The 26,707-nt window shown below is 38.7% G+C and overlaps 1 protein-coding gene across 1 annotated transcript in view; it reads left to right on the forward strand.

Annotated features, from left to right (window-relative positions):
• Positions 1–21,145, forward strand: part of unc5a (unc-5 netrin receptor A) — a 264,346-nt gene extending 243,201 nt beyond the window's left edge. The window contains exons 14-16 of the mRNA XM_048603964.1: positions 246–410; positions 17,515–17,693; positions 20,980–21,145. Of these exons, the coding sequence (XP_048459921.1) occupies positions 246–410; positions 17,515–17,693; positions 20,980–21,145 (510 nt within the window). The remainder of the gene's footprint in view (positions 1–245; positions 411–17,514; positions 17,694–20,979) is intronic.
• The last annotated feature ends 5,562 nt before the right edge of the window (positions 21,146–26,707 follow it).

Genomic DNA, 26,707 nt, shown 5'->3' on the forward strand with positions numbered 1-26,707 from the left:
CCATAGTCCAAAGATGTGCAGGTTCGGTGGAATGGCTGTGCTAAATTGCCCATGGTGTCCAGGAATGTGTAACTTAGGTGGATTATTCAAGGGAAATGCAAGGTTACAGGGTAGGGGGTTGAGTCTGGGTGGGATACTCTTTGGAGAGTCAGCGTGGGCTTGTTGGGTCAAATGGCCTGTTTCCACATGGTAGTGATTCTATGATTGACTCAAAAGAATAATACCTGCTTTACTTCATTTTTTAGGAAATTCCATTTTATCACATTTGGAATGGCTGTCAAAGAAACCTGCATTGTACCTTCACTCTTGAACGGTACAGTCTGTCCACAACTGAACTCAATGGTAAAATTTGGGTTTGGCAAGTTGAAGGAGAAGGGCAAAGTTTTCACATTCATTTCAACTTTCTGAAGGTAAGAAATAACAAAATAATTTCTAATGTATATCATCGCATAAAGCAAATCTATGTAGTTTAGTGCAAGCTATCTAACTGAAAAATATTTCTATACCTATGAAACATTGAATCATAAAATCCCTACAGTGTGAAAGCAGGCCATTCGGCCCATCGAGTCCACACCGACTCTCCCAGGAAGGTCTGGATTTTATAATTGGGTTATAATTGTATATTTTTTCTGTATTCCAGTTAACTCTATGTCTTTTGACCAATGCTAATAATTTAATGGCGTAAAATAGAATAAACTAGAGTAAGTCACAGAAATAGCTTCACATTTAGTACAGTATAGTGATGTTCAGACGACCACAAAAAACACTTCTGTTGCTATTTTCTACCACTCCTGGGAGTGAAAACAGATGGAGTGTTAACAGATAATTATTTAAATGTCAAAACTTTCTCCTGTATCTTTAATATACTTGATATCCAGTTTTTGGTTGATAAATTGTGATAAAAATAAGCTTGACCTGGCATCAGTAAATTTACTTCTGTTTATCTACTGATTGAACACTGTAAAATTGCTTGACCAGATGAAAAGAAACTCCATCCCTTCCTCCTTGACTGAGTAAATTCCAGAGTTACACAGATCCATGCCTTGTTATTTGCTGCAATTCGGATCATCCCTGTAACACTGTCAGTTGCCTGCAAGATTAGTTAATGGACTAGCACTAAAAGTTGTTAGCACTTACACAAGTGTACTCTGAATTCCTGAACCTGTATGTAATATTCATTATCGAGCCAAAACATTGGTGCAAAGTCTCAGTAATTTCTGAGGGCTGCCTATCTTCTTAAAGGTTCAAACTGATGTTCATGACACATGCACTTTTATGCCATATTGGTGAGTGCATTAGAAACATACAGTGAATGCCCACCAGAGGTATACAGAGTAAATTATTATGTCAGACTGAAACTCTAAAATGATAACAACACTGCCATTTCAGAGCGAACACACCAGCTAATGGTATCTTCTAATCAGGCATTTCTGCACCGTAATCATGTTACCTCCACCACCCGCAACATTTAAAAGAATGATTAACTGTTTCAAGTTAGTTGTAGATTGATTTCTACTGGCTTCTGCTACGATTGTACAAGTGTTTGGTGCTTCCTGGAGTTGTATAAAGTTACTAAGCTTTACAGGGGGTGCTGTGGCAGGTGTTGAAGGCGCAAACAGAAGCAAAAGGGGCAGCTGCACAAACGTATTGCTCTCAGACGTGGAATATCAAGTACTCACTGAGAATACAGCATGATGCAGGACAATGAGAAGAGGGCACACAGCCCAGTCAGAAGAGGAGGATGGAATAAACTGTCAGTGGGGGACCAAGCATTGGAAACTATTCCCTTACCAAGTTTACAGCAAGGAAGAGTTTGTGAGCTGTCCTTGCTCTTTCTGGACTAAAAGTGGAAATATTTGCAACGTCTTGCTGTCAGATTCCTCAACTTCCCTTGACTTTTGACATGTCTTCTGGCAGTTCTACCAATGTACCTGGCATGTCATTGTGCTTCACTAGCCCACTGCATCAAATTGCTCATCTCAGTATGGTGAAGCAGAATTTGATTGCAGTACCTCCCTCGGGAACCATTTACTGCAACCTGCCTGTAGGCTACTTGTGCCTGGTGTCTTATCACATGAGGATCCCACCTCTGCATTATCTTTGAAATAATGTGCAATGTCAGTATGAGTTGCTGACACTGAATAATAAATGGAGTGACGTGGTTTCTTCACCATCAGCGTCTTGCGGCTCTCCCATCACAGCTTTCTGAGTGCATATTCGGACAGTCTCCTGGCTCTCTATGGATTCACTTGCTTCAGGAAGGTCCTTCAGCACAACAACCTTGAAGTGCATCGCTGCCATGTTGTGCCATGCCAGTGTGGCTTGTACCAGTGCTGTTCTCATCTGCATCAGCCACAGTTCATCTCTTTAGTTGCCTTTGATTCATGTGGAAAGCTTTAACTTCTGCTAATGTCTGATGATTTTAGGCTCCCTGCTGAGGTATAGAGTCACTTAGCAGTGCAGTTAGTGCTGGCTTCACACGAGAATCAGGTTAATAAGCAAGGAGCATGAAGTTGCATACTGCCTGCATCATATTGACTGGGACCTGGGTAATCATGGCTTGCAAACCTTGAGCTGTGCAACTTAACCAGCTGTGACTTTAAAATTACATTCCTGCACAGTTTCTCCATTTCATTCTGGTTACCAAACTTGTGAAAAGTAGATTTTACAAGTGATCTCCAACTGCAACTTACTACACGATATAAAGTAGAAATGAATTCACAGCAACAAACCTTTTTTAATTTGTCAAAAACTAATCCTTTCATTAATTTTTTAAAAATTATAATATATATTAGATGATTCAATAATCAGGTATCATTTAAGTTACAAAAATGGCATTTGATTGGTTTCACCAATTAATGTTGGTGGATTGCATTAGTACGGCTGTAGATAGAGCTTTAAACTGAACAGTTGGGGGAGGGGGGAAGGTTTCAGTTGCATGGATAATTATAAAATAAAAGGTAAAGGAGAAGGTAGGATTGCTGGTTAGTGATGGGGTTGATTGTTACCAGAAAATAAAAAGAAGGGCCGAATGTGTGAATGTCACATTGCACCAAAGAACCATAAAAGTATAGGGAAACCTAACGATAGAACAAATTTAAAGCCTTCGTTCCTTCATGCACAATTGATTCAGAATAAAGTAGAAAAACTGATCATGCAAATTGAGGTCACAAGGACTTTAAACCAGTTAAAAGGGGAAGAGTGCTCAGGAGAGCTTATTAAAGTTTCCAGAACAAGTAACAGGACAGAGTACGGAAAAGAGTCAGAATTCTAACTTCAAACACAGCAGCGAAGAGGACAATTATGAGAAGGGTTTAGGGAGGGAGAGGTGGGTGGGGTTGGTCAACACAGGACTGAGGGTGTCGTACTTAAATTTGCACAATATACAAAGCAAAGTAAATGAGCTTGTAGCATGGATTGAAGTTGGTTGGTACAGTTTTGTGGACATCACAGATGTTGCTGCAAGAAGATCAGGGCTGGAAGTAAATATCCAAGGATATGTATCCTATCAAAAGGACAGGCAAACACCACACCAGGACGAAACTGACACGCAGGGCCGCTGGAAAAGCCTCCGCTGAAGAAAACCGCCACCAGGGCAAGACCGCCACCCTGGACGAAAAATGCCACGCCGGGCCATCGGAATGCCGGGCCAAAAGCATCTGCTGAAGAAAACACCGCCAACCTGGACAAAGATGCCACGCCAGGCTGTCGGATCACTGGGCCGGAAGCGTTCACTGGATGTCAAGCCGGAACCGCCAATGAGACCTCAACACTGGGACAAAACTGCCATACCAGGAGACTGCTCCATAAGGCTGAAACCACCACGCCAGACCACTGGAACCCACCCTGTCAATGGATAAGCCATTAAATGTAGATAAGATGAATTTTGCTGTTTTAATATTAACTATACTAATTGGAAAGATATTAAAAACAAGCAGGGTTAGTTGTGTGGGAGGTTAGAGGATGATAAGAATGGTGAGGAAAGATGGTGCAGACAATACTGAGACTGGCAGACCATGAGCTTTGATAGGAGTTGTATGCAAAGGCAGAGAGAGTGAGTGATAGGTGACTGTGGCACCAATCCTGGTAGAGCGGAAAAGGTCACTGAGCCTTTTATGGCAATATAGGCCGTTCCTCTGGACCATTGAGACCGTACTGACCCAGGTAGTAATCTGATGTTAGGCTGCCAGATTCTAGGGGCCTCTTCTCTCTTGTCAGTCCTATGTGATAAGAATAGCTCTCCTTTTCACCACCCATCCACTAGGATCTGTCGGTCTCTCTTGGAGAATCATGATGCCATCCCTGACATTACAAATTGGTCTATAGCTGAGCAGGTCAACTTCCGAATGCTAGTTCTCATCCAGGTGAACTGAGTCCTGTTAAGTATGGTGTGGACGCCATGTCTTTCAGCAGATATCTGGTGAGTGACGAATTGTTTTAGGAATAGCGTGTGTTAAAATGGCACTAGAATCAGATGTGATAGAAACCTTAGGAGTAGGGTAAGTGGTTAATGTGCTGAGTTTGGTAAGGCATCATGAGAAATCTAACTAGGCATCGCAGCAAGAAACACTCCAAAAAATCCAACACAACTTGCACTTAGCCAATAAAACGTAAAGATCAGCCCCAAGTAAACTGACAAAGTTTCTGTTGTTTTAGCTACTGTTAAACTATAATTTTGCACTGGTAGGCAAGTATATTTATCAAAACGTTATTGTTTAATAAAATCTGGAGAACCTTACACATTTAATTGAAACTTTATTTGTTAATTGATGGTTAGCCGTGAAAATCTGCCAAGGCAGCAACAAATGTTTTGTGATGTCCCTTCTTGCAGTTTACGGTCTGAACCAATATATTAGGAGAAAGATTTTATTATTTAACTATAATTGGTGTTTACCAACGAGGTTAGTAACCCTGAGCAAATCTCCCCTCTAGTGTTGGTGGGACACGGGTAGTGGTGATGATGTTGTTGAAGAACGATGCTACGGTCCCCTCCAAGACATGCTAAAATGGGGCCCATGAGGGAATTAGGAAAAGTCATAAGAGTTTTTGTAATTTTCAGAGAACAAGGTTCAGTCTCCAGACTATACACTGAGGCACCATTTACTTCCAACAGCCAGCAGGTACGTATAGCCTCTCAGTTCATGTACCAGACAGAGTTCTGCTAAGCCAAATACAATAAAGGTCCTACCTAGGAATCACATTCTAGAACATTTTAGCTGATTAGAAAATCATATCCCAAAAAGTTTTTGAGAAAATTTGTAGCTCGGGTTGTGAATGAGGTTGTAGACTTGCTCGCCAAGCTAGTGTGTTTTGTTTAATACAGACATTTCGTCACCCTGCTAGGTAACATCATCAGTGTGCCTCTGGTGAAGTGTTAATGTCCTGTCCTGCTTGATATTTATATAACAGGCTGCAGCAACCCAGGATTTTGCAAAGCAGAACAGGAGCACTTTTATACAGAGTTTTTAATAGCAATGGGTACCCAAAAAGCACAATCTGCTATTACCTCCTCAACAGACAACAACAAGATGACACAACACGGCCAGACACACTAGTCACCCTACCGTACATCAGAGACATATCAGAGAGGACCACAAGATTACTCATACCCCTAGGTCTGAGCTCACAAACCAGCAATCACCCTGCACAGCTACTGATGAAAAGGATCCCATACCCGCTACCAATAAAACTAACGTAATATACAAAATACCATGCAAGGACTGTGAGCAACATTACAAAGGCCAAACAGGAAGAAAACTGGCAATAAGGATACACAAACACCAACCAGCCACCAAGAGACATGACCAATTCTCACTGGTCTCAATACACACGGCAAAAGAAGGACATGAATTTGACTGGGACAACACATCCACAATAGCACAAGCCAAACAGAGACATGCCAGGGAATTCCTGGAGGCCTGGCATTCCAACTGGGACTCCATCAACAAACACATTGAAATCGACCCAATATACAAACCACTGAAAAACAGAACCGGAAGTGATGCCAAACCACCCCATCAAACTGAGGCGTATAATAACAAGCGAGACAGAACACCAACGCTTCACTGGAGGTGCACTGATGATGTTACCTAGCAGGGTGACAAAACATCTGCAACCAAACACACCGGCTTGGCGAGCAAGTCTACGACCTCAATTACATCCCAAACATGGAAACCAGCAAGAATATGGAATCTAGCTTAATCTCTGATCATTTCACAGCCGCATACGAGATTGTCATGGGATATTGCAGGATGAATTTTTAACCCAGGCTACGTTGTGCATAGAAAGTGGAGCATATAGACTAATTTATTTTTGAGGTACGCATGCAAGAATTATTTGTTAAACATTTCAGCCAGCTAATTTGGCGTTGAGTCTAAAAAGTATTTCTTTAGTGCAATGACAAATACAGTGAATCAGCCGCAGTTTTTTTTATGTTCTTGTAAGTAAAAACAGATTATCTCACCAAGGTCACAGATGACCTCCAGCCAATTTAGACCGTGCGATCATAAAACAACTAGGTTTAGGAACAGAATTAGGCATTCAGCCCATTGTGTCTGCTCCATCGTTTATCATGGCTGATATGTTTCTCAGTCCCATTTTTCTGCCTTCTCTCCATAACCCTTGATCGCTTACTAATGAAGAACCTATCTATCTCTGTCTTAAATACACTCGATGACTTGACCTCCTTAGCCTTCTGCGGAAATGAGTTCCTCAGGTTCACCACCCTCTAGTTGAAGAAATTCTTCCTCATCTTATCTCTAAAGGGTTGTCCGTTCACTCTGAGGCTATGCCTTCAGGGCCTAGTCTCTCCTACTAGTGGAAACATCTCTACGTTCACTCTATCCAGTCCTGTCGGTGTTCTATAAGTTTCAATGAGACTCCCACTCCCCACCCCACGTCCCCCCCGCCCCCCGCTTCCTAAATTCCATCAAGTACTGACCCAGACTCCTCAACGACTCCTCGTATGACAAGCCCTTCATCCCAGGGATCATTTTTGTGAACTTCCTCTGGAACCCTCCAACGCCAGCACATCCTTAGATACGGGGCTCAAAACAGCTCATGATATCCCAAATGTGGTCTGACCAGAGCCTTATACAACTTCCACAATACATCTTTGCTCTTGCATTTTAACCCTGTTGAAATGAATGCTAACATTGCATTTGCCTTCGGAACTGTGAAATGATGATACAATATTCATGCCATCAGGAATAATTATTTTATAAAGTATTTAATATGCTTCATAACTCTAGCAAAGCTGTGTTTCCTGCCTCTATGCTGTTTAACACGACATCTTTCCTATTAACATTAAAAATACAATGTCTGGGGAGAGAAAATATTTGAAAATATCTATTCTTGATTGATTTGTTAGTGCAATGGTAAGTGTTCTTTACAATTAAAATTAATACAATATAACGCCAAATATCAATTTCTGTGAAATAGTAGTTGAGTGTGAGTTTGGCCAGTTACCAGTTAAATGTCTGGATCAATTAGCTCACCATGCGGTAAAATGGTATTTTGTTCATAGCAGCTGCTGGATGATTCATAGAGCAACATTGGCAATTCAAAACAGGCAGAGATCAAGACTGCCACACATAATGTACTTGAAGTTCGCAATGAATTTTTTTTTTAACTTGACACAGAAGAAATAATATGGGCTTTGGCATGAAGGAAAGGTTGAAGTTATTTTATGATGTGTGTTTGGCTTCAGTAGGTTGTTTGTAACTTATGAGGCCATACTTATGTTATCAGTCATAACATAAGAACTATACATGGATAACATGGCATTAGAAGATCCAACAAATGTTTATTAGTTCACTAATAGATGCAAATAGTACATTCACAGGTCCATCCATTTCAGATCTGATATTAAATTATTTGGTTACGAAACAGCGTGTTTCCATCAGGGTGTCATGCTTCAAGTGTCTAAGTTTGGATCGAGTGTGACACCTCAGGTCACAGGCAATGATAAAGTGATAAGCAAACATTTTAAAGACATATTGACATGTAGTGTGAGACATAACATCATTTTGTTGTAACCCGCCATCACAGATGACATTGGGTAATTATGTACATGAAAGTTTATTCAAACATTACCAAAGCAGACACTCTTGGAGAGGGCAAGTGACTACTAATGAATCCCAGTACAGAATCTTGGAATATTTGCATGCACATTGGTAAGATCATGTTGCACTATGAAAGACCAAAGTGAACATGACCTGCTCCCTTCCACTCAACCAAGCAAGTTGCTATGTTTATGCATTTAGATTGCTGATGTAAAAGCTTTCCTCACACACTGAACCAGAGTTTCCACTTAGCCACAGTTGGTGATTCAGGTTTAAATTGTGTCCAAATTTGCATCAGTTCAGAGTAATTTCTTTCTTTGATTTCTGCTGAAACTTATTTGTGTACTGCTGAATGTAAAGCCAGTGCAATTAGGCAGCATTTTAGAAGTTCTCTTCAAAATGTTGCTTTCAAAACTTTTCAAATATACCTATTAGTGAGCTGGAACGAACAAAAATATTTTGATTTGAGTTTCTGACAAGGTCTGCATGTGCGAACAATTAATGGAAACCACTGACTTGGTCAGTATTGTGGGCAGGGCCTGCTTCAAATTTTAAGCTGACTTAAAAAAAATTACAGAAACATAAGTTTCAACAGATGGAATTTGCACTTAAAATTCAGTAATTACCGTATTTGTACTGATTTCCCAATCCTGAGATGCATTACACAAAATAAATCACTGCAACCTAGAAAAACCACCAAGCCACTTAATAACCTTATAAGGTATCTGGAAAGATTTTTTTTCTTTAGGATGGGTAATAACATAATCCTTTAGTTTCATGGAGGGTAATGAATAATAATTACTGAAGAACAATACAATTGTCATCCATTTATCCTTCAGGAAAAATCAGAAGCAATGCATGACTTTGCTCGCAGTGTAATTGTAACATACAAAGAATTTTTAACATCAACTAAATTTGAAAATAATTCAAAACAAGCCATCTGCTGAAAAGATTTTACTGACTATTCCATTTGCTTTTGTGACATTTGGAATTTTTGCAATGAGGCAAGTGCTGTTTGTGTGTAAAAATAAGGAAATAAAACTACTAATCTCTCTGCATTTAATTGGTGTGTGTGGATGTAGAACTGTGGCACCTTTCTCACAACTGCTTGTGATACTGGATAGTAGTTTTATGGGCGTTGTGAAAAAAAAATCTGCAGAACACTTATTCTGTACTGGAGGGCTCCTGTACACATTTCCTGTGATCTTTGGAACCACATAGAAAATTCTTTTTGGAAGAATACCTAGGGAAGGAAAGGACCCTCCATGTAAAATTAAAGAAGAACAACTTGTAGACCACACGTGCACTTTTACTGAGCTAACATACAAACCAAGAAAAAAAGATGCTGGATTAGAACTGGGACTCAGAAAGCAATGAAACCATAATCAGAGATAACAAATGTTTTCCCAGAGGAAAGAGCCAGAAATTGGAAAGATAATTGGCATACCTGCCCTGTAAATATTTTGCTTCCTTGTTGTGGTCATGCCTGTATTGTGAATAAATTAGGTTAATTAAAATTTGGGATCAATAATGGATTTCCAGATTGCCATTGATCATTGCAGTTCATTTAATTTTAGTTCTATCTTATTTTAAACATAAACTGTGACAAAATATGACCAAATTACAATTGATGATTCCTTTCAATTATTACCATATGTTGTGTTTCTGCTCTAGAATCAAGGCTCAGTGGGACCTTCTCAGGATGAGCATAATGCAGGATAATAATTTCTCTGTGGTTGGAGAATGCATAAATAACTGATACAAAATAATTTAACAAAAACAGAAATTACTGGAGAAACTCTACAGGTCTGTCAGCATCTGTGTGAAGAATGCAGAGTTAACATTTCAAATCCTGTGACTCTTCATCAGAACCATTAATAGTTAAGAAAAACTAATATTTGCACTGAAGTCAAAGTGGGGGGTATGGGGAAAGGGGAGAGGTGAGCTGGTAGGTGGTGATGCAGCCCAGAGAGAGATGTGAAAGGTGTAGTAAACAAAGAGATAATGGATAGCAGGCCAGGACAGAAGAAAAGCTGAACAAGAGATAATAAGAGTGAGAGTGAGAAAATGGGTAAGCTTGAAATCTCTCGCTCTCTCTCTTGCTCTTGCTCTCTCTTGCTGTCTTTCTCTCCATCTCGCTCTCTGTCTCTCTCTCGCTCCTTCTGGCCTCTGTCTCCACCTATCTGCTCACCCCCACCCCAATACCACCACCAACTTTGTCTTCAGCATTAATACAAGTTCTGTTGAAGGGTCACCGGTCTTAGAATGTCAACTCTGGCAGCATCTGTGGCAAGAAAGCAGACCTGACGAGTTTTTCCAGCAATTTCTGCTTTTGTTTCAGATCTCCAGCATCCGCAGTTCTTTGTTTTATAAAACAATTAAATATGTTCTGAGCTATTACTACCGGACTAAACTAATGAGAAGAAAGGTCAATAAGTTAAAAATTAAGGTAGGGCAATTTGTATAAATCTAAAAGTTACATTTGATGTTAGTTTTAAATCAATAATCAATGTGTTTGTAAACCATCCCATTTGCTATGGACCAGACCAAGCTCTCTTCAAATATATATAACATAGACCCTAACTTTTATTTTATTAAAAGGCAATTGTAAGGTGCTGTGTTCTGATGGAACTTGATTGGTCACGCTACTTGGCTTTAAGCAAATACGCTTTATTCTTATGCTCAGTTAAAATACAAACAGAAGAAACTTTAACTCTATTGGAAAACTTAACAGAATAATAAATTATTTAACTAATAAACAACAACAGCTCCAAAGTAGTAACATCCCATAAACGGACCATTGGCAAAGGCAAGTTCAGTAAAATAGATTGTCCTATATGTGATATTTCTCCAGTCCAGGAGAAAAGGACACAAAGCCAAAATTTGGGCAGAAAGAAAGGACTCCAGCTTTTTGCTGTGGCCGAGGGAGATGTATAGCAGCTTCCACAACCAACTTCAAAACCCCAACAACTGGAAGCTAAATTAAAATCCTGGTTCTGTGGGAGTCAGACTCTACCCATTCATGCTGCTTCTACCGTTTAAAACAAAATGCCTAGGGCTTCAAGATGTTTATTAGTTTGAAAGAGATGACTTGGCTCCTCCGGCTCAAAACCTCTCTCAAAGAAAAAGGACAAAATACACCTCTCAAAGCCATAGTATTATCACACACTGATTTTTTAAAAATAGTTAATGTATTGATTAATGTACTAGACAGATGAATGTACACATTCAATGCATTTCTTCTTTAATTCAATAACAAGATTTTTCAGGCTACAATATCCATTTCTTAAGCCGTTTCATTATAGAGATGTAGAATTCTACAGCACAGAAACAGACCCTCTGGCCCAACTCATTCATACCAACCAGATATCTTAAATTCATCTAGCCCCATTTGCCAGCGTTTGACCCGCATCCCTCTAAACCCTCCCTATTCATATACCCATTCAGATACCTTTAAATGCTGTAATTGTACCCCCCACCACCACTTCCTCTGGTGGTTCCTTCCATGCACATCCCGTCCTCTGTGTCAAAAGGTTACCCTCAGGTCCTTTTTAAATCTATCCCCTCTCCCCTAAAACCTATGCCCTCTTGTTCTTTTTGCTTATATTTACAATCTAAATAAAACAAATCTCAATTCCATATAAAAAAAATCCAAAAGATCCAAATTGCAACATATGATCCTTCCTACCATTCTTCTTTTCATCATAGTTAGAACCACAAAGGTGAAACCATAACTGAAAGAAAGACCGTTAAAAGAAGTGTTGTCAAGATTTGTCAGAAAATTTCCTAATAAAGTTAGATCTTAACATTTGGCTTGTTAAATGATAAGGTATTTCATATGAACAAGTTCTAAATATTGCTGGAAAAAAGAGAAATATTGCCAAAGCTTTCTCATCTTGCAGTTAAACTGAGTAAGACCTTAAGACATAAGAGCCAAAACATGCCACTCATGGAACTGTAACTGATCTGATAATCCTCAGCTCCACGTTCCTGTCTTTTCCACATACTCTTTATTCCCTTTCTGATGTTTGATGGATCTGGCGTGTTTTTGCAGTTATACAGGGCCTTGGTGAGGCCACACCTGGAATATTGCATGCAGTTTTGATCTCCTTTTCTGAGGAAGGATGCTCTTGCTCTCAAGGGAGTGCAGCGAAGGTTTACCAAGCTGATTCCAGGGATGGCGGGACTGACATATGAGGAGAGATTAACTAGGTTAGGATTGTTTTCGCTGGAGTTCAAACAAATGAGGGGGGATCTGATAGAGACTCCTAAAATTCCAATAAGACTAGACAGAGTAAATGCAGGCAAGATCTTCCTGATGATAGGTGTGTCCAGAACCAGGGATTCAGGGTGGACGATTTAGGATGGAGATGAGGAGACATTTCTTCACCCAAAGAGTGGTGAGCCTATGCCAAAACATTGAATGTGTTCAAGAGACTGCTAGATATAGCACTTGGGGCGAATGGGATCAACGGTTATGGGGAGAAAGCAAGATTAGGCTATTGTGTTTGATGATCAGCCTCATAATTGAGATGAATGACCTCCTCCTGCTCCTATCTTCTATGTTTCTATGATTTCATGAAAAGCGGGCACACTGACAATGACTTCCTTCCCTTGCTGTGGGTCCCTGCCTTGTGATACTATGCCAAAACCTCCATCTTGCTGTCACTCAACTGTAGCCTGGGTCAATTGTTGATCCCACATCTCCGGTGAGAGTTGTACTGGCATCAACCACACCCATGGTGATACTGCTGAATAATGGATTACTGCTGACCTTCTGAAAGTTCAGCAGCTCTCTTAGTTCGTAGGGGAGTTGGGAGGAGAGGTGGTGTAGTTGATGGGATTTATTACTCCATGGACCTTGATCCCAGAAAGGGAGCGACACTTAATTGTCATGCTTTCCTGAATGGAAATATGTTGAGATTTTTGCCAGGTCTGCAGCCCAGGTTGCACCCAGAGGCTTGTTGTCTTCATTAAATAGTGCCTATTTTGCATCCTTTCCACAACTTATTTTACTTGGGATGCAGAGTCCAGTATTGCACAGAATAGTCTAACTGAGACTATTTTTTGCATTATTATTTCCTGACTCATACATTCTAAGTCTTGTGCTATAAGCTACACATTTGTTAGTTATTTTTATCATCATTGTGTCATGTCAAAATCTGATTCTGATCAAATTTTGTTAGCTTGCACAAGAACTAATGAGACCATTGTCCACATTGTGCTGTCTTAAATGTTTTGTACATTTCTGGTTCTATTTTGTCATTCACAAAGCTATAGGTCTTAAGTAGTCATAATTTCATACCAAAATGAAAATGAAAAAAAATGTTTTTTGTCATGGGATACTGAAGGAGTAGTTTTTTTATACTGTTAAGAAAGTGTGGAGTAAATTTTCTGCTTGTGTGACCAGTGCATAACCTCACTTGCACTTAATGGGAAATTGAAAACATGCAGTTCATAATTTACTATTCATGAACATTAATGGATTTTTTAAAAAAAGCTATTGACCATGCCTGCATCATTCCTTCCAGCAGCAAATAAGCAGAAATTTACTTCCATATGTATTCAAAGTTGCAGAGAACTTTCACCATTCAGTTCAGGTCGCCAGGCAATGCAAAATCCTATTCAAATGAAAATTGTGGGAAAATAAGCTAATATAGTGAATTTCCAATGTACACTTAAAGAAATTTGTGTTCATTAACTATGAGCAGAATCTTCTCACCTTACTCCTGCCAGTACTGTGGATCAGCTTTCAGGGTTATGAAAACCTGCCTAATAGTGCTCTTTACCAGTTCAAAATAAATGTCATCCTGTCTGAGACTCCCCAACCAACTGGGAAGTGGTAGTGAACAAAACAATTCTATCAAGGAAGCATTCCTAATTAGTAGGATCATGATGTGGATCAGAAAAGCTCAGCTGGGATTTTCAGGCTGCAGCAGCTACAGGGATGGAGAGGAAACCTGGAAGCTGGACTTTGGATCACTCACCATTCCTGGAGATTCTCCAGTATCTGAGAGGCTACAGTGAGTTGAGTGCTCCCAAGGGCAGTAAGCAGAGGATAGCATCCCCATCAAATAGTTGGGATATAAGTGGCTAAGGAAGTCAGCAGCAGGAATATGGAAGACTATGCGCCAAGATGATCCTTAAGAAGTTGAGAAAGGTAAGTGTATAACACTTGCAAGTGCCAAGCCCCACTTTCTCACTTGCATCGCATTCTTCTACACAACCTGCCCGAGAACAACACTTTACATAGCTCCACTGATTCCTCCCTCTACAGGCACTTCATGAACTGCCAAAGGTTATTGTGTGTTGATGGGAATGTGGAATTTAAAACACAGATCAGCCACGATCTTACTGAATAGTGAAACAGGCTCAAGGAGCTGAATGGTGACTTCAGCTCGGATTTCATTTCCATACAGCCTCAAGCCATTGTCATCTCACATATATGCTTCAAGTCACTCTTCGGAAAGGTGTTCTGCTTTCTTTCTCACAGAAGCCATTTCAAACACTCACCCTCTGTGCATTGTCTCCTTGCAGCAGAGAAAGGCAGGTAGGACATAAGGACGTTTGGACTCCTGTGATAGGATCCTTGTCAGCCACTATCAGTGTTTTTTGCTTGCTCCACTGGGAGACAACAGGTATTGGCGATCTTATGAGTGTCTAATCCTCTTGAGACACAGTGTGGTGCTCTGAAGTGTTGATGATCCTTCACCTGTAGTCCGAGTGTTGAAATTTTTGCATCCCTCCAATGAGATCCAGGCATCCATCCCATCTGCCTTGTGGGGACCACGTGACTGAGGAAATACGTGTTTCCTTCCAAGAAGTTGACAGTCGGAGGGAGGCACTCTCTCAGAGAATTAGTTTGAGCAGTGCTCTCTCAATGACCATGGCTGGAGGTCTTTGTGATCAAAGCCTTCCACAGTTTGAGCTTCAATGAAGAAGCTCTTCCTACTGTGCCCTCATCTTGGTGACCCAGGTGAGAAACTGGTTTATCAGAAAATAGGTTCCAGAGTTGATAGATTGAAAGTTTAAGTCAAAATCAATGTATAATTGCCATCTTAAAGTTCTTAATATCTGAATTACCTGTCGAACTAATCTAAGGATTATCTGTTTACCTCCCCAGAGAATGCAGGATCCTGACCTGATATAAACTTCTGGGGCATTCACCATTCTTTGCTCCCAAACCTGCTTCACCATTCTGGGAAAGTGCTTCCCTCTTGTTGATATTTATGTTGCTTCATGATATTAATAGATGAAAAGTCTCATCATATATGACAAACGTTTCAATAAAACAGATATTATCTTTACAATAGTTGACTTTGGAGTGGTAAAGACATGAATCAGTTTTAACAACAGATGAGCTGAGATTGAGGCAGAGGCACATGATATTGATATGGTGGACAAAATTTAATGCCCTTAACAGATGTGGGAAGGAAATTGGGTTAGTGGTGCTGTCAAATGAAGCAGAAAGGATCAGAATGGTGATTCTCCTACTTACCCAACTTTCCTCTGTTAAGTTTGAACTGGACTTTCCAATAATTATAGATCATTTGTGGGTCTTGTACCAGACATGGGGTGGGTGGGAATTGTAATAAAAGACTAACTTTTGGTGTCGAACAAGCTCAATAATGTGCTATTTAGTAATTTCAAAATGATGGATGGTATTCTGGTTACATACCTGTAATTTGGAAGTCTGATGTTATTGACATTGCATTGCCGTCGTAGTATCACTGCACCCCGAACTATGGTCGCATTATCTAGCCCCATGACAGGAGGAAACTCATCACATTTACCAAGGTTTAGGCTGTAGGCTATTACTATGAATATGTAACTTTAAATAGAGTGAGAAGCTTAAGAAGGATAGGAGGGCAGTGAATTCGAGGAAGTGGAGACAAAGATTTAACTAACTAAAAATGAGGAGCTGTGCGGTGCTAGGAAGAGCAGTTGATAACAGAAATTTCTTCATTGTACTGCATTCCCATTTGCCTGTTAATTTGAGAGTTACTCTAGGTAAGCACTTTGATTACATCGTTGCAGCTAATGGGGTTTTTATTCTATTGCTTCCTCTTTTATTGCTTTTTATACTCAAGCATAAAGTTTGCAGCCCCAAAAACCAGAGGACATGATGTTTACTAACTACTTTGTCATCATCACACATGATGATAACTGTGATCATTCACATGGATCATGTTTCCAGTTAGTAACCATCTTAAATGCACGATTCCATCTAATGTTCCATTTGTTGAAATTACAAAAAGTGATAAATGTAGTTGTGTAAAAGCACAAGAATGTTGTCAAGAACCCATCCAAAGATGAGATGATCTTATTGCATGGACATAAATTCTTAAAGCTTGGGATTATCAAGAAGTTGTCTTCTTCAGTTTTCAGCCCCCATGGTCTCCAGTAAGAGTACAGCTAGGAGGCAAAATCTGAAGTGTCACTAGTTGGAATGGGCACTAAACCCTGTGCTGTTGGCAGCAATTCAATCCAATCCAGCCAACTTGCTTCCCATGGAGTCTAAGTTGCTAGGGCAAGTGCAATTTCACATGCATGCTGTAGTCAAAAGCTATAGATACTAATGATCGAGGCTTCAATTTTTTTTCCATCGCATGGCAGATCAGGAAGCTTTCCCATTCTTACCATTGCTACTGGCTTTTGCTGGAAGGATTTCAGATTTGGTTAGGTTATGAGACACCCTCCTTGGCCACCAAATCATGAAGAGGAACTTGAATTGAGACCGCTGGCTCAGAGGCAGGGACCACAAGACCACCTTGTCAAGAGTGTCCAGAAATAAACTAATTATTGATCTTGAGCAACATTCAGGTTATAATAATCTGTAACAATGCATGAAATCTCCATATAAGATTTTTATCCTCAAATGCCATCAAATAAATATCTTGTGTGTTGTACTTGGGATTTTTCTCGCATAATAATGGCAGAAAATTAGCCTTTAATATCGAACATCTCTTTTGTTAGGGAAATCAGATTCAAACCACAAAACTAATAAATGTTCTTGACTGAAAACAAATTAAAGAGAGAATAGTAATCAATTGTTATTCATTTGACGTTATTTGTCTGATATGTATTATGGGTATCAATACAGAGGAAGTATTATCCTGAGGTCAGAAAGCATAAACAACTTTCACTAAGCAAAAGTGCTTCCCATTTTAAAACATACTTCATTGTAATAAGAAAAATACTACTTTGTTGTTAAACCATTGGCCTCTTGGCCATTAACATTATTTGTACATTGAGACATTCAGCTTAGTTTGGATGTATATCGGAATGTCTATCCATCTTTCTGCAAGAGAAAACACACTCAGGGCAACAGAAACATTCAATAAACTGAAATATATATTGTCTATGTGGATTGTCAACTGTTATGATTTGATTCCTGCAGAACTGAATCTATTATAACATGTTGAACTCCAATTATTTTTATTCCCTTAAGGATGTGAAGCAGGCAGACTTTCAATATATGGAGCCAAACCATTGTGGCACATCTTTAGCAGGACCTTGTGCTTTTAAAATTCCTTATCTGATCCGACAGAAGATTTGTAGCAGTCTGGATATTCCAAATTCAAGAGGAAGTGACTGGAGAATGCTGGCATATAAATTGAAATTAGACCGGTGAGTCCCAAAAGATTTATACAATCATATGAAATCACAGGATTGTTACAGCATAGAAGTCAGCTTTTGTATCTATAACTGAACACTGAATGAAAATTTCACCTAATCCCCTTCCCGTATATTCTCTCTACAACTCTCTACTCCCTTTCTTTTCAGATAACAATCCATTCCCATCTGAATACCTTGATGGAATCTACCTCAACCACAATCTCAGTCACTACATTTCAAATTCTGACCACTCACTGCATGAAAAGGCTTTTCCTTATATCACCATCGCCGTCCTATTCTTGAATCTTCCACCAATGAAAGCAACTTTTCTCTATCTACACTGTCCAGCCCTCTTAATATTATGAAAACATCTATAAAATCTCCTTTTCTCCTCGGAAAACATCCTAGCTTCTCTAGCATAACGTGTTCCACATTATAAGACCATAAAATGTAGGAGCAGAAATCGGTCATTCAGCCAATTGAATGGCAAAGCAGACTCAATGAGATCAATGCTGATCTGATAATCCTCAATTCCATTTCCCTGCCTTTTCTTTATAACCCTTCATTCCCTTACTGATTAAAAATCTGTGTATTTCTGCCTTGAATATACTTAATGACCCAACCTCTGAGATTATGCCCTCTGTTCCTAGACAGTCCCATTAGGAGAAACAATCTTTCTGCAGCTACTCAGTAAGTCCCCTAAGAATATTGTGTATTTCAGTAAGATCATTTCACATCATCTATATTTCAATGAGTACAACCTAACCTACACAGCCTGTGTTCATTAGACAGTATGTTCATACTCCGGCATCAGCTTCGTGAACCTTCTGTGGCATGTGTCCAATGCCAGTATATCTTCCATTAGTTAAGAGTCCTAAAACTGTTCACAGTTTTCCAGATGTGGCCTGACTCATGCCTTATATAGTTTTAGCAAAAACTCCCTACTGTATTTTTAAATTTCAATCTCTTTGAAATAACTATTATGTTTGCCTCAACACAGTTCTGAACACAGTTTCAGTTCTGAGGAAGGGTCACCGGACCCGAAACCTTAACTCTGTTTTTTCCTTCACAGATGCTGCCAGACCTGCTGAGCTTTTCCAGCAACTTTGTTTTTGTTCTTGATTTATAGCATCCACAGTTCTTTCAATTTTTATTATATTTGCCTTCCCTATTGCCTGGTAAACATGGATTCTAACTGTTTGTGATTTATGGATTAGGACTCCCAAATTACTCTTTTTCTGTAGCTTTCTGCAATCTTTCTCCATCTAAATAATATTCAGCTCTTCTATTCTTCTTGCCAAGGTGCATAAATTCGCATTTTCCCAAATTATATTCCATCTGCCAAGCTTTTGACCGCATGCTTAACCTGTCTATATCCCTCTGCAGATTCTTTGAGTTATCCTAATCACATGTCTTCCCATAGATTTTTATATCATCCGCAAGCTTAGCTATAATGCATTCATTTTCCACATCAAAGCCGTTAATATATGTTGTAAATAATTGTGGCCCTAAAACTGTTTCCATCAGTAACAGATTATCATCCTGAAAATGCTCCCTTATCTAACCTCTGTGTTCAATTATTTAGTTAATCCTCTATCCGTGCTCATGTATTACCTCAAGCACCATGGGCTCTTATCTTATTAAGCAGCCTGATAATGTAGAACCTTGCCAAACACCACCTTAAAATCCAAATATATTATATCCACTGCTTCCCTGATATTTATCCTGCTTGTAACCTTCTCAAAGAATCCTAATATATTTGCCAGGCAAGATTTCCCCTGCATTAAGTCATGATGGCTCTGATTGGTCATATTATGTATTTCTAAATGGTTTGCTATTACATCCTTTATAAAAGACGAACATTTTCCCAGTAATAGATGTTAAGCTTTTTGTCAACTTGCCTTTTAAAATAAAGCCATTACATTGGCAGTTTTTAGTGACTTATTGGTCTTTAGCCCCATTAGTTTCCCTAGCACTCTTTTACTGATAGTAATTATTATATGTATATTCTCTCCTCCTATTCCCCCTTGATTACTTAGTAATTTTGGAATGCTATTACTGTCTTCTACTGTGAAGACTGATGCAAAGATATTTTCAATTCCTCTGCCTTTGTTGTTTCCCCATTATTATTTCTCTGGCCTCATTCTCTGAGGGACATATGTTCACTTTGGCTTCTCTTTTCCTTTCCGTATGTTTAAATAAGTTTTGCCGTCCATCTTAATTTGATTTGTAAGTTTACCCTCATAGCTAATTTTCTCCCTCTGTTATTTTTTGCCCATCTTTTGTTAGTTTTTAAAAACTTTCCCATTCTTTGGCTTGCAAGGTGAGGAAGATTAGTGGTGTGCTTTTTCTTTCAGCTTTTCTGCTATATTTAACTTCCTTGGTTAACCATTGTTGACTTATCTCCTTCCTAGAATCCTTTTCCCTCACTGGATTACAACGTTGTTGTGAGCCATTTGCTAATTCCTTAAATGTCAAACATACTTCCTCAACTGTCTTTGCTGCTAAACTCCTTTCACAGTTCACCCCAGCCAGCTCTGTCCATGATACTCTGTAATTGCCTTTATTTGAGGTTAGTATAGTTGTTTCCAACCCAAGCTTTTCCCACTCAAACTGAGTGTTAAATCCTACCATGTTATGGTCACTGTTTTTTTGGCCTTTTTTTTTACTCCGATGTCATTTATTAAACTTGGCACTTTATACATCATCAGATGCAAAATAGCCTGATCCCTACTTGGATCCACCACATATTGTTTGAGGAAAAAAACCTGAATACACTTCAGGAATATTTCCTCATAGCTTCCTTTGCCAATCTGACTATCCCAATCTACATGGATATTAAAGTCACCCATAATGAATGTACTACCATTGTTACAACCCTTATTATCTTCTGATTTGTTATTTCGCCCACCATATAGCTACTGTTATCTACTATTAAGATATATTTTCTCCCATTCATAAACTCTTCATGAGTTTTTTGAAGATTTTGCATAAGCTCTAGGGAAGGTAGATTACCTGAGTTTTAGTCAGTATTATCTCAGCTTCTAAGACTTAAAGCTCATCAAAGCAAACCAGTGAAAGATGTGTACATGTGGCGAATTTATTTTGTGAAATTACTGTATAGAGAAATGTCAAGGGGAACCATATCTACATGATTGTCTTTTCGAACTGTCAAGTGCTATAGTCATGAAAGATGTTCTGTATTTGCACCATTCTGAAAGTAAATGTTACAGTCTAAGAATACTCAAACTTACTAATGTATCAGCTTTGAAACATTTTTGATTTTGTATTTTAACAGATATCTCACTTACTTTGCATCTAAAGCTAGTCCGACCTCCGTGATTCTTGATTTATGGGAAGCTCAGCACTTTCATAATGGCAACCTGAACCATCTTGCCATGATCATGGCAGAAATGGGAAAGCAAGAACCAATGATATTTGTTGTATCAGAAGCAGAATGCTGAGTTGATTGGAAAATGTCATTGACATGTTTTGAAAATTCATTTTATGAGAACATTCATTCAGAATTCACTGAAGTCTTGCTTAAGCAGTAATCAATTCATCCTAAACAAGATTAATATATTTTCAGTGAATTAAGGCTTCTATGTAGATTTGCTAATTTTGTGAACAAATATTCACGAATGAATTTGATTTTTTATTGTTAAGTATGTTCATTACTTCAAAACAAAACTTCAAAAGTATTTCTATTTGACTCTTTAAGGCTCATATGATAAACGTACAAATTGAAGTGGCACAGAGCAAGATGATAAGGAAATGCTAGAGCCAATCCTTTCCCTGTTGTTAAATTAACAAATTTCAGTTGCAGTAAAGCATCACAAACCTCAACTAGAGAATGGAAACATCAGCCAAGGTGCCTACTCTTGATTAGCTAATTAAATTTGCTTTCCACACAAAAACTTTTAGCAATTAAAGACAAGATTGACTAAGCTAGTATAACCCCATAGTAAAATATTCCACAAATAAGAATTGGCATTTTGTTGAGCTGATGGAATAATTCTATATAAACTCAAGACAATAATTAAACATTATTGAAGAGTATCTTCAGCATCATTATCTGGCTGAAATGGTGCAGCAGATAATAAGCCAGTTGGTGAACACCCCTAATTTTTGAGAATCATATTCAACATCTTCATTAAGATGTTCTATTTCCAACTCTATGACATCAGCCAACTTACCTTTTGTTTCTGCTGATCTGTTGTAGAACCTACCATTCATGCTGTATTCCCATCTATTCTGGACTATTCTACAACACCCCTCATTGATCCCCTATGTTTTACCTTCTATGAACATGAGGTAATCTAAAATTCTGGCTGTGTCACTGCTTGTGTCAAGTCCTGTTCTTTGATCACCCTTGTGCTCGCTGATCTTCATTTGGCTCCTGGCCTAACAACATCCTGATTTTAACATTCTCATTCTTGTTTTCAAATCACTCCCATGAACTCACATGTTCCTGTCCCTATCTCCTCCAGTCCTACAAGACTGAGTTAGAGTGCTGCTCTAATTCTGGCCTCTTTTGCATCACAGATTTTAATTGCTTCGCCATTAATGGCCCCAAACTCTAGCATACTCTCCCTACACGTCTCAAAATATATACTGCAGTTTTCTCCTTGAAGATACTCTTTAAAGTATATCTGTTTGCCCAAGCGTTTTGTCATCTGACCTGATATCTCCTTATCTGGCTTGGTGTCATACTTGGTTTTATGATCTTCCTGTGAAGTGTCTCAGAATGTTAACAACACAATACAAATATAGGTTGTTGTTGCTGTTGTTCAATATTGCATAGGCAATCTACCCTTTCAGCTAATAGTTTGGATAGTGAAGTTGAAAATGACTTCTAGAGTTATTGCCAATTGCAAGGTTGGTAATCTATTTTGTTCAAAAAGGTCAGTATGTCTTTTTTTTAACAAATGTACTTTAAAACAAGCATATGCCATGCTATCGATAGTTATCTCAGTTTGTTTTTTTTTTGACCATCTCAGCAAAATTTATATGGCTTTTCAAATTAAGCTTATTTTCCTGTGAACATGCAGTGACAAAACAGCACATGCATTCAGGACAGTCAATTTTCAGTGTAAGAGATCAAGGAAACTATAAGAAAGGTTCTGAGGAAGGGTCACTGGACTCAAAACATTAACTCTGATTTTTTTCTTCACAGATGCTGCCAGACTTGCTGAGCTTTTCCTGCAATTTCTGTTTTTATAAGTTAACTATGTCTACAACTATAGAGTACACCAAAATTTCCTCAGTATTTTGGAATCCATTTTGGAAAACCTTCACTAAAGCCCTCTGGTACTAATGCTGCCCAACCTAAATGGAAAACCACAGAGCGCACAAATGTCCTGAAACAAAGACTGAGAAAGCTGGAGGAATTCAGTAATTCTGGCAGCATCTGTGAAAAGAGAAACAAGAGTTAAAGTTTGGAGTCAGGTATGAATCTTGAAAACAAAAATTGCTGGAAAACCTCTGGCAGCATCTGTGGACAGAAATCAGAATTAACATTTTGGGTCAAGTGAGTCTTCCTCAGAACTAATGACAGCTAGGAAAATGTCAGTTTTCTCTTGACAGATGCTGCTAGACCTGAGTTTTTCCAGAAATTTGTGTTTTTGTTTCTGATTTACAGCATCTACAGTTTTTTCAGTTTTTATGACTCATCTTAAGTTTGGTTCTGAAGAAGAATCGTACCAAGTTGAAATGTTAACTCTGCTTCTCTTTCCATAGATGCTGCCAGACCTACTGAGTTTCTCCGTCATTCTGTGTTTGTTTCAGATTTCCAGCATCTGCAGTATTTTCTTTTTACACAATATTCTGAATTTATGGAAATCATAAACAGTTTTGCAAATTTTTACCTAAACATAGTCAGAGCTCTAGTAATATTTCTCCTTAATGGCAATTCTAAGGTCATTTGATTTAATTTTATTCTCACTTAAACCAACCATATGTTTTCTGTATCAAATAATGCATCTTAGGAATTGGAATGATTGGCATTAAGAACTTTAAATCTTCCATGATTTAATTTTCTTAAAGTCTAATGCACATTATATAATTCACATGCATAGAAGAGATTCAAAAAAGAGAATCATGTAGGTCATGCTTTCTTTGGGTCTCAATTATTTATGTTGCTTTCTACCAGTTACCTATCATGTGAAGGTAGGAAGAGTTACTGTGTTGGCTATGTTAGTCTTTAAGTTTTAGGTGGCATTTAGCTCTGCTGGCTTGTGATGTAGAATGATGCCAACAGCATGGATTCAATTCCTGTACCAGCTGAAGTCACCAGGTAGGTCCCACCTTCTCAGCTTCACCCCTCATCCGAGGTGTGGTGACCCTTGGGGCAGCTGGTGGTGAGATTAACCTATGGTCCTCTGGGATTACAACAACTCTTTATCTTTTGGTCTTTTTTTATACAGAACAGTATTTCTCAAAACCTAATGGATAGATATCAACAGGATATGATACACAGAAAGGGAATGGCCCAAGGAAGAATTTTTTTTATGAACGTGGAATTAGATCTGCATTCTGGAATTTTAAAATTGTACATTGATATTAATTGGAAATACAATGAATTGACTTTATTTTAGAATGTTTTGGATCATTTTGTTTGGAATGTTGCTTGTGATAGGATGTTGTGGATTGTCTAAGCTCTCAAGATGGAATTTGTCAGTATTTTCAGAGCAGGTTGTTAGACGTGGATTCATTTGAAGTCTCCTCAGTAAGAAGGAAGTTTTTAATATTTCTCTTCCATCTTTACGACTACATGCAGCAACCAGGCAGAGGTTAGCAGAATGAGAGTCTATTCCATTCATCTTCGCAGTGATTCTTAGACACCAAAATTACAAGAACGAAATACACGCATCAAACAGGATTCAGGTTAACCTTAAATTTATTAAACCATCAATACTGTGTACAAACACTTTATGATTGAATGCCACTTGCAATCATTAATGTGGTTGTTTGATACCAGTATTAATTGTAGGCCTGGATCTAGAGATCTCTAGAGCGATCTCTCTCCACTTCTCTCCTCCTGACTGTAGTGATCACCCATTGATGCTTGGTTACAGTGTCCCAGCCAAACTATCATTTATATGGGCCTCAGGGATGGATTCTGTCAACAGCCTGTTGGATTGCCTGTTTTTTCCAAGCTTCTCTATCCTGGTTTTTAATGTCCTGACTTGTGCAGTACTGCAAGAGCAATGACAATACACTATCGCAACCACTGCTGTTCGCAGCAGAAAGCTATGTGATTCCTCCCCCAGCGATGAGCTTATTGCCAGCTCAGTTGTTCCTGATCCTTCCATTCTTGACAGAAACTGATTGTGGGTCATTATGGCAGTTAACTTGTATTAACTTGTCATTAATGTTCTCCAAACTGGTCATAAATTAGAATTTCAGTAGGTTCATTTTCATCCGCATTGAGGTTAACCATTCCATGTCCTTCAAAGGTTCAAAGAGCTGTGATGATGTTGAATTAACATGGCATGGCAAGATCTGCACTCTATTGAGTGCCTTCGTCCATTAGGTTTATGCTGTTTTTGACATTCTGACAAATGACCATTATATTCTCAAGAGATATTGATTTAACCCTTAAATAAGAAGATGGCTGTAAGTATTGGCACAGTCTGCCAATTGCACTATTTCAGGAAGTTTTGGAAAATTTGCATAGATGCTATAGTTTATTTTAATTATTTTCTTCCTGTCAGGAATGAGGAGAGCCTCTGACAACACTAAACATTTTTTTTTGACTAAACTGATAGAGACTTCATAATTTGCTTTAAATCAGGAGCCTATGATACAACTAGGACCATTTTTAATGTGAAATCATCGAGGTCTTGCCCAGTGTCTGACCCAACAGTAAAACCTAGAGGGCCTGGTCTCTTGGATGCATTGAAGCAGTACTGAAATGAACATTCAGCTATTGGACTTTTGTTTTATTTAGATTGCTATGACATTTTTTTTGTTTCTAACATTTTTTTGGTATGTTTTGCTCACTGAATCTCAGAAAGAGTTACATATTTGTATTTGGATCCTTCAAAAATTGGAGTAAGGGAAACAGTAGCAGCAACAGTGTATAACATAATGGTCCAGATTCCTCACATTGACATCTGCTCCTATTCGAGAAACATTGTCTTTTCTATCCAAATGCATAACTAAAACCTCCAGTGTTATAATTGTAAACTTGGACTTGTGCAGCTCTGACATTCAGCCAACATCAGTAGAGGAGGCCTGTAGGCATTTTCCTTGCACTGAGCATAGGATTTGTTTAAAGAGAATCAGGTTACCTTTAAGAGAAGCACACTGGCTGCACACTTATTGCCTCTTGGTCTCCTGTTGAGTGCCACGCAGCTCAAGTGCAGACATCGAACAATGTTTTTGTTTTTTTTTGTTCTTTAGCTCTAGCCACATCAATTTTGTCCTTCGAACCCTCTGGAACATTCTCTTTTTCCAACACTGTCATGTTCTCCTTTGCTACCACCACTTCTCCATTCTTATTTTATTGAAATGTGTTATATCAATAATTATTAGCACACTGTCCTGCTCTATCGAGAGCCAGACCCCTCTCATACACATATCACCATAATTCCACGTAGCAATCTGCATCTGTAAATCACAAATCTTATTTACTACATTCTGTGCATTTATATGTATGCTGGAACATGAACCCTGGTTCTCTATTCCAGTGTTAACTGTCTTTCACAGTATTTTGTGCACCTTAATATTCACTGTTGATATTCTTTCCTGATTCTCTTGTTCCCACACCCTTGCTGATTTTGTTTAGACCCTGGCCATAACTACCGTTGAAACCTCTTGCATGGAATTTGATCTGTGTTCTGTTCAGACACAAACCATCTGGCTTGCACTGATACCATCTCCTCTGAACCCAGTCCCAGTGTCCCCAGAATTTAAGGCCCTCTCTTCCACACTGTCATTTAAGCCACTTATTCATCTGTCTTTTTTTTTGTGCTCTCTTGTGCATGGGGTTTCTTATTTTGAGTTCTTGCTCCCTAATTTTC

This window comes from Rhincodon typus, chromosome 12 (genome assembly GCF_021869965.1).
Source record: "Rhincodon typus isolate 14 chromosome 12, sRhiTyp1.1, whole genome shotgun sequence".
Lineage (NCBI taxonomy): Eukaryota > Metazoa > Chordata > Chondrichthyes > Orectolobiformes > Rhincodontidae > Rhincodon > Rhincodon typus.